Below are 9,275 nucleotides of genomic sequence, written 5' to 3'. Positions count from 1 at the left end.
TATTCAGGTTTCATCATTCAATTGGAGATGGCATCTCATTACTAAGATTTTTCTTGGAGGAGATCGAGGATTCAAAACTGGAACCGGAAATAGTAAAAAACGTAGCAACTAAAGCAGCAGCTCTCAAAAAATCAAGTTTTGTTGCAATTCTGAAAGCAATTTACAGTGTACCTTATTTCATATTTCAAGATTTTTTCTCAAGAGAGGAATCAAATTGTCTTCAAAGCAGTTTTGAAAGGTCTGAAAAGGTTATTTGTTGGCAGAACGAGAAAAACGTTCTGTCAGAAAATTGTTGGACTCAACTTGTGAAAAAAGCAAAAGATAACTGCCCCAAAATGCAGTATTCAACAGTCCTGCTGGCAGCACTGTCCGGAACTCTCGGTCGGTACTTCAAAGCTAAAGGAGAGCGTCCCACGTCGGTAACGATTTCAATGCCAACTCGAATTAAACGTGAAGGTAGGCGAGTTTCTCGTAAGTTCTAGTAGAAAGTTGCTACGAGATTTTTTAATTTCAGGAAGCACAGCAAAGCTAGCAAATAAGTACACGGCTCACGTTCAAAAGCTTCCGATAACTTACATAAATGATACTAAAAAGGTGGATCAAATTTTAGAAAAGCTCAGCACTTTAAATCATGCTTCAAAAGTTATCAGATCTTCATCGGATCTTCTTGTGAGTTACAATTTAAAATAACGAGCCAGTTATCATTCTAATCTCAAATTTCAGATCAACTATTGGGCCCTTACTATTTTACCAACATTTTGTCCAATTCCAATTCTACGAATCCTTTCGGAGCAATTCCGGATTACCGCGGACGTTTCGATAATGCCAGAGCTTAATTACCGATTCCGGATTGGACGTCACGAGTTTGGGGAGCTGTACTTTTGGTCACCACTGTTTGGCAACACTAGCGTTAACATCTCAGCCCTTTGCTACGATGGAGAGTTACGGTTGGCACTGCTAGCTGATCGAAGTGTTATTGGTTGTGCTGAGGAAGGACAGAATCTTTTAAATGATCTATTTCAAGAAATTCAGAGGATGGACGTTTTGCTAAATTAGTACAGCAAAGTATCACATTGCTCGTCAATTGAATCAGTCGTGCAGAGTCACGGATGCATTTGATGTCGATTGACCCAACTAATTTACACTTTTGGCTGGTGAGGTGAGAACCGTGCCAGTAATTTTAGGCCTTGCGCGCCGGGCAAATAATTTTGTTTGACCATTAACCGTCTGAAAAAATGTCACATAAACACGCGCGCGCTCATTCGGGTGTGGTCCATTGAAGATATGGTAACATGTAACAACGCGTACAGCATCGTGCAAATATGTTTGAACTTTTGAGCATCGCAATTGCTTGTGTCAACGGCGAAATTTGGGCAGGTCGGTAGGTTGCATAAGATTTAATGCAGGAATGGTTTCGTTTTATCACTGAAAAGGTCAAGGTTATCACTAAAATCAATGCTTAGTTAAAAATAGATTCAACAATCAATTCGTCCATCCATCCATGTAAATTAAATTAGTTTCAATTTAAAAGCGAATAATAAACTAATTGAATACTTGAAGTATTCATAAGAAGAATTGAAAGGAAAGAAATAAATAAAATAAACTTATGACATTATTTACTATTAAATAAATGTTATAAATACTAAAAAAAAGTTAAAAATTCATTCAAATAAAAAAAAAGAATCAATAAGTTATCAAAAATCGACTTACTAAATTAAATTATATTAGAATTCCATGCTTTGATTTAGTTTTGGTGGTACAGTTCTAAAAAAACTAAAAGATTCATTGATCTAAAAAGTCTCACCTATATTTTCAAGTTTCCCAAAATTAGATGATTTGGTTTAATGGATCTTAAAAAATCAAACCATCCACCCCCTGGTCTTTTGTGGTCTCTATTTTAAGTTTCTGCTCGAACCTAGGAGTCCAAAGGCTTGAATGGGGAGAGCACCCAAACCTCTTTCTACTCCAAGGAACCTTCTACCCCAGTGTTTGAACTGACGACCTTTGGATTGCGAGTCCAACCACCGCCAGCGATTCCACCGGAATATGGCATGGAGACGACTCCTACACCTGGAATGACTTAACGGCCTAACAACAAAGGCCGGGACCGACATTTTACTTCCTCATCCGATGGAAGGTTGCAGCAGATGGGAATCGAACCCAGAATCATCCGCTTACAAAGCGGACAGCGTAACCATTCGGCCACACACCGCCACATGGATCTTAATAAATCTTATAATTTCTGGTATGTATTTCTCTAACGTTAGCAAAATATTTATGATTACAGTTCAGACTCGATTATCCGAAGCCTTGACTACACAGCAAATAAAGTAGTAATCCAGAGCTGCGTGTAAAAGGCCTGGGTGTAAAATAAACTTTGCATTATTTTATGAAATTTTATATAATATTACACCCTGAAATATGTAGCCCATCAGTATGGGAAACCTACTTTACCGAAATGTCAAGCTCTTATATGCGTTTATTCTTTACATTCTTCATCGATCTGATGGCCGAGTGGGCTAAGGCGCCAGTCCTTATTGTTGGTGCTGGGTTTGAATCCCGTCGGTTGCAACTTTTTTTGTGTTTATTTTTTTGTACAAGCAGTATGTAATATTAAGTGTATTTTTTGACGATGGTGATGTGCATGCTTTTGCATGCGATTTTACCATCGGATTTTTTGCTGTGTATCCAAAGTTTCGTTTATCCGAAGTTCGATGGGACATCGGATAATCAAATCACGAACAAAATCTTTTTTTTCGATTTTTTTTTATTTTCTTGTTTTTAACACAAAATTTGAGTTCTACGACCCCATTTAAGTCAAATTTAAGTAGCCTATCAAACAATAAAATGCATTTTTTTCAATATTGCATCACTGCCATTTTGGCCGCCATCTTGGATTTAAAAATTCTAAATCATTTTAGCGTAATTTAGGGGTCATACCTAAGCTCGACAAACAAAAATTAGACATAAAAAAAAATTGTTTTCGTGATTAGATTATCCGAAGTTTCGATTATCTGAAGTGAAGTTTTTCCTAGGCCTTCGGATAATCGAGTCTAGGCGGGGTTGAAAACTTTTAATGCCTTTTTAGTTAAGCTTAAAAACAAAGAAATTTAAAAATGATTTTCTATTAGTATTAGGTACTTTGAAAATTGGTGAACAAAATTCCAAGTTAATTTAAAAATAAATATAAAATAAAGTTTTTTCTTAAATTTTAACAATTGATTTTTAAGGTTATTCTATGAGTTTTCATATTTCGTGATTTTTTTTTGTTTTGACCCTCTACTGCCTATTTTTTTGAAAATTTTTATTTTTCCCTTCATATCTCTTGTTTAATGTTTTTCTTGTTTTATTTTTAGTATTTCAATTTTCATTTTTCTTGTTTAGTTTACATGTCAACAGCGAAATTTCTGATAGCACGTGGAAAATACAACCACCTCTTTTGTCTATTGTCTATTTAGTTTTTACATGTTTTACAGTAACTTTTAAATCTTTTTTGTTTGTTTTAATTTTTTTTACTCTATTATTTAAATTGTTTAAAAATGCTTAGAGGCGTAGTCTGGAACAATACAAAAATTACTGCATACTTATTTTTACAAATAACTTAAAAAAATTGTAGTAAAAATACAGTCAAAGATGACCCAAGAAAAATTTTTTTTTTTAAACATTGACAAAGTTACATAAAACAAGTCACACTTTCAACCCTAATTTTTCTTAAATTTTTGAAGTTCTTCTTTCCAATGCTTTTTAAAGATCAAAAATCGATTAAATATTATTTTTTGGCGATTTTTTAGATCGAAGTCCGTCTTGAGGCAGGGTTGAGTTGTTAAGGGTTAAAATAATAGTCCCCGTGAAAATTGGAAATTAATGAGCCTTAAAAATCATTACTCCATTCTAAATCCATTTATAATAAAACAAAAATCAGTTTGTGGTTATATCTTTTGGATGATACAAAATGTCATCATTTGCACAGTGTTAAAATCTTTAAAAACAGCGTTGTTTTTTTTAAGTAAAAACATATTCTTTCGATATCGCTGAAAATATCTTTTAACACCTCTCAAAATAAAAAAAATAAAAACCATAAAAAATCACAAAAGTTTGATTATTTTTTTTTTGCATTAAGGTTGTTTCAATAGTTTTTTTTTCAGAAAAATGCATTTTAGATTGTTCTCAGTTAATTAGACTTCAGTTTCCATTAAAATTTTGATATTTTTTTGAAAAAATATTTTTTGCCCCTTGATTTTTCGGACCATTTTTGAAAGGGGCTTAGGCCGTTGCAAATATTTTGTCAAAGTTTATGTCCCTCTGGTCAGGGTCGAGAGGAAAAAAAATGAAATAACAAATATTTGAATGAAAAAAGTGTTTTAAAATGCATTTTTCACTAGTTCAAAAACTTGTCAAAAACTTTTAAAAATATTTGAACCAGCCTAATTAAAAACATTGAACGTTGAGAAAAACGATTTGTTCAAATCTCTACCATCTCTACCATATTTTTTTTTATGCTACCCGATATGATTCCAAGCACAACTCGGTAAATGAGCTGAAGACGATATGTAAACAAGCAGTCTATCCTGCTCACTGAAGTTCATGTTTACATTGGGAATGAGCAGGATATACTGATTGTTCACACTTTACCTTAGGTCAATTTTTGCTACCAAAGCTAGCTGTTGAAACATTTCAACCATCATTCATCAACCATTGAAGAAAAGAAAACGACGTTGATTGCTTTTGCCGCGAAATGTTTCAAGCTTCACTCGGTGTAGTGTGACTACTCGCCGCATGGGGTCACTGCCATATGTTTGAATGTTCGAAGGTTTAAAACGTTTCCGCTTGTTTTTGAAATATTTTTATTTATTGATCTGTTTGATCCGTTTTTTAACCTAACTTATCGTAAAATTAATTAACATTCACTCAACACTCGCTCCATTCGTTCCATCTCGCTGAAAAACTCATTCAACAATGCTTGCCCCTCCCCACAGGTGCGGAAAAGGGTACGATCCGCTAGCAGCGTCAGCCGTAACTGTCCACCGTAGGAAAACGCCGTCAGGTTAACTCCCACGCTTCCGAAGGCCGGTGGCCAAAAGTACACATCGCTGAGTTCGTACGGGCCCAGGCGGAGGCGATGCTTCAGCGGTGGCATGATCGAAACCGATGCCGTGATGCGGAACAGGTTCGAAAGGAGTCGTAGGATTGGCAGCGGGCAGATTGAGGGCAGGGTGGACATCATCTGGTGGGTTAGCATGGTGTCTGATGAGGAGCGGAGGCGGTTTGTGGTTTGTTGTAGATGAGAGAGTTTTTTTAGTAGGTTCTGTAGGCGGTTGGGGTCTTCCAGGTCGATTTGGGGTGAGATTTTGAGCTGTTGCATAGGCGTTGCGAAGGTATTTTTGAGATTGACTTGATGAGCTGAGGAGAACAAGTTGATGAGAAAAACAAGTTTGAATTAATTTTAGTTAACCTACCTTCCCGTTGAACTCTAGTTGGCATAGCAATTGTCAAAGAATTCGGATAATGCTCTTTGGATGCAAAGTGTCCAAAAAATGTTCCAGATAGTACTGCTAGCAGGGTGTTAGAGTAGGAAGGTTTTGATGAAATTAGACCTACATTTTCTAAAACATGGTTCCAGCAATTTCCAGTCAAGGTTGATTTTTCGTTTTGCCAGCAGATAACCTTCTCGGGAGTTGGAACCATAAGCTGAAGACTATTCGGGTTTTCAGACGAAAATAGAACACCAAGCACAAATAAAGGAGCATTGTAACATGCTTTCAAGTAACTCCAGAATGACGTGTTGTGTCGCTTTCCAACTGTTGATAATGTTTTAGTCAGTTCAATGGAATCATGTCTCTGATCAACCACTTCATCCAATATTAATCGCATGATCGATATACCATCTCCAAGTGAGTGATGAAATCGAAAAAGTATCTGGTGAGAATGTACTAATTAATATCACTTATTTAGTGGTTACTGTTTCAACTTACTGGATACTTAGCCACGTTCGTTTGTGAATCTTCAATATATTGCGTTCCAACCAGTAGTTCCCATGCATTATTGTTAGTCCGAAATAACTTTCTGTTACAGATTTTCGTAACATAATCACAAATCTCCTTTTCAGTCACCGTTGCATTCTCGTTGATACTCACAAGTCGTATATAGTCACTTAGTTTAACTTCCTTAGCCCGAGTCCAGAAGAAGAACCCAAGCGAGCGATTACGCTGAAGAAACAGCTTCCTGAAAGCTTCTTTACTACGATTTTGTAGCATCCCCTGGAAACGTTCTGTTAGGAACGTCACAATCTGTTGTGGCGTCCTGCCCGCTTGTTCAGATAACGAGCCTTCGACAAATCCCAGCACATTGACCACGCCACTGTTTCGATCCTCGTCCAGGCCCCAGATTACGTCCGATCCGGCGAGCATGCCGGAGTATCGTCCTTTGAACTTGTGCCCGATGATCCATGCAACTAGCGCCCGGTACAGACTTAAACCTACCACGACTAAGCTAATCACTGGCACTAGTGGAAGTGCAGCGACGAACGCCAGAAATCGAATCATTTTCGAGGGTTTTTTGCGAAGGATTATGTGATAACACAGGGTTTGTTGGACCGATATTGGCACGGTTTGTACTGGTCGGAAGTGCAAACACGACTGACGCTGATGCAAGCAGCTGCTGCAGCGATTGAAATTTTGAATTCGTACATGAGAGAGCTGATAGTAGCTAACAAAATGATTTGTTTGACTGTAAAAAAAGTTACAGTTTTTTTTACAATAAACTTTATTTATTGAAACCACAGCACTTATGCAAATCACAAACAATGAACAAGAACAATGTCCTGAATCAATCTACCAAAGAAAAACAATAAATATTTAACAAAATAGACAAATTAACAAATAGACATCACTTTTTAACCGTAAATCCGCGATTCCGACAAAATCACTAAACATGAATTGTAAACAAGACAAACAAATTCAAAAAAATCGCACCTCACTCCTCTCAGTCTTGCATGCTCCCTCTACCCTCTACCCCCTTCTCTACTCCCCCTTCAGCACCACGTCCATGCGCTCAATCTCAGCAATAGTTTCCGCCAGAATCGAGTGCGCGTCGTCCTCGGTCGCGATGACCGCCCGATCCGCCAGGATGCCCAGCTGCAGCCTTCCGCCGTACGTGAGCAGCGTCAGCCCGACCGCCGTCTGGCCAATGTTCGGGATCCAGAAGCTCAGGTTCTTCAGCTCGCGTCCGTTGATCTGGGGCTTCTGCTGGGGCCCGGGCAGGTTCGAGATGGCCATCGTGCTGTGGGCACTGTTGAGGATCTTCCGCAGCAGGTTGTCCGGGAAGAGGCACGCCACCGTGTTCATGATCCAGTAGTTGATCTGTGCGGGGATTTGTTGTAGTTTGGTGGTTGGGTGGGGGGGTTGAGTTACGTACCATGTAGTCCGGGGACGATCGCAGCGCATCCGAGTGCCGCTTGACGTCGTTCAGGCGGGCCATTAGGGTCTGCATGCGGTTTGGATCGCTGAGGTCGATGCCGGAAGTGATCGGTAATGTTTGGAGTGCAACCGAGAATTTGTTGTGGAGTTTCAGTTGGGGAGCTGTAAGGAAGATTCGTGGGGTTAGTTGGCGATTGATACCTGACATTAGCGATCGTACATTCCCGCTCGACTCTGGTTGGGAGGACGACGGTGATGTCTTCGGGAACTTGATCCGTCTTCCGGCTGAGGTATTTCTGCAGACTGCTTGAAAGGGCCGTGAGGAATGCGTCGGAGAATCGTGCACCGGGGAGTTGCTGTTTGGTTCGCTTGATGACTTCAACCCAGTGGGTATCGCTGTGTTCTTCCTCGTGGATCCAGCTGACGACCTTCTGGTTTGAGAGCTCGCTGGCATGGATGCAGTTGTGGTCGACGGCACGGGCGGACACGTCGTGGAAGAAGGCCGGAGCGGTGAAGATGGTCCAAAGTAGCTGAAGCTGGTGTCGCTTCCAGGTGTAGATCTGTCGAGCGGTTGGGATCCGCTGGTAGAGCTTCTCGATCAGACTGCGCTGCTGGAGGAAGCGATTGGCGTTCTGCTGGATTCGGTACTCGAGGTTCATCGCCTTAAAGTTGGAAAGTCGCTTCCAACGGGATGGTACCTCCTTGTCGACGATGCTCTCCAGCAGTAGACGGAGCAGTGCAACGCCATCTCCAAGAGAGTGGTGCACACGGAATATGACGGGGAAACGTAACACGTTGCGTTTCTCGTCCAGCAGTGGTTGTCGGCCAACCAGAATCTCCCAGGAAGCGGTATGGCTTCGCAACAAATATCGATTATTGATTTCACTCATTAGACTGCGCAGTTTCCGCTCGTCGATGTAGCGTTCGTCCGACTCGAGTGGAATGTACTCCAGGTAGCGAATGTAATCCTCAATTGTCAGGTCAGACAGGTCGCTCCAGTAGTAGTACCCGAGCTCCAGCTTGCGAAGCCAAAACATTTTCGGATGAGATCGTATGGCTCCCATCAACCTCGAGGAAATCCGCTTCCTCAGAACCAGCAGCATTTCAGCACTGGTCGAGCTGTCCTGACCATCAGCAGCCTCTTCAATATAAGCCATAATGTTGATCATACCACGTGAGTTATCCCGCTCGATGGCCCACACGACGTCCGCTCCGTCGAGGAGACCCATAAAGTGCGCTCCATGACGCCAGCTAAGGATGATCCCTACCACCCCTCGGTATAACCAGAAGGCAAAGAAAACCAACAGCAAAATCGGAGATAAAATGACAAACTGCAAAAAAGTCACCAAAACGAACAGGAATCGTCGGACTTCTGCCATGTTGAGCTGCTTCAAGAATTTGTACGCCTTGGATTCGGCAGATTCCTCTCGCAATCGGGTCAATTTGTGGCGTATAAACAGAATCATCAGCACTCCCGTCAGCAGTCCCAGCTGGGCCGAAGAAAGCATCGTTCCAACAGATCTGCAACCCCCCAAAAAATAATAAAACTCATCACTCAAAACAATCCACATCATCAAAAACCACCAAAATATTACACTAATTCACTTCCTGCGACAGCGCCACCAGGACGATCCTTCAGGGTCACCAGCGGGCCGATTGTGGGCCCCACGTGGCTGCAATTACTGCGAGATATCACTTCCCAAAGGGAGCGCTGATCCGAGGCCCACTGGAACCAGGTGGGTGCTGAGTCGTTCGTGGATATCATGGTAACGTATTGCGGGGTGGGGGTTTTACTTTAGGTTGCGAGATGTTGGAGAACTTTTGAACTATTGAAGGTACTGTCTCTAATAGAATGAACCG

At 40.8% G+C, this 9,275-nt stretch overlaps 2 protein-coding genes across 2 annotated transcripts; both read right to left on the bottom strand.

The window, feature by feature from the left end:
- Window positions 1-4,897: 4,897 nt before the first annotated feature.
- Window positions 4,898-6,608, bottom strand: LOC6052467. The gene is made up of 3 exons (XM_001868695.2): window positions 5,973-6,608; window positions 5,457-5,916; window positions 4,898-5,400 (listed from the first exon to the last, which is right to left on the bottom strand). The coding sequence occupies exons 1-3, from the start codon at window positions 6,540-6,542 to the stop codon at window positions 4,898-4,900; spliced, it is 1,533 nt and encodes a 510-aa protein (XP_001868730.2). The 5' UTR covers window positions 6,543-6,608.
- A 136-nt stretch (window positions 6,609-6,744) lies between these two features.
- LOC6052466 lies at window positions 6,745-9,275 on the bottom strand. The gene is made up of 4 exons (XM_001868694.2): window positions 9,011-9,275; window positions 7,636-8,936; window positions 7,414-7,577; window positions 6,745-7,358 (listed from the first exon to the last, which is right to left on the bottom strand). Exons 1-4 carry the CDS (start codon window positions 9,178-9,180, stop codon window positions 7,020-7,022), a joined length of 1,974 nt encoding a protein of 657 aa, XP_001868729.2. The 5' UTR covers window positions 9,181-9,275; the 3' UTR covers window positions 6,745-7,019.

The sequence above is a fragment of the Culex quinquefasciatus genome, chromosome 2 (genome assembly GCF_015732765.1).
Source record: "Culex quinquefasciatus strain JHB chromosome 2, VPISU_Cqui_1.0_pri_paternal, whole genome shotgun sequence".
NCBI classification, from domain to species: Eukaryota; Metazoa; Arthropoda; class Insecta; order Diptera; family Culicidae; genus Culex; species Culex quinquefasciatus.
Note: the sequence above shows the minus strand (reverse complement) of the source record. Positions and strands in the feature narration are given on the sequence as shown.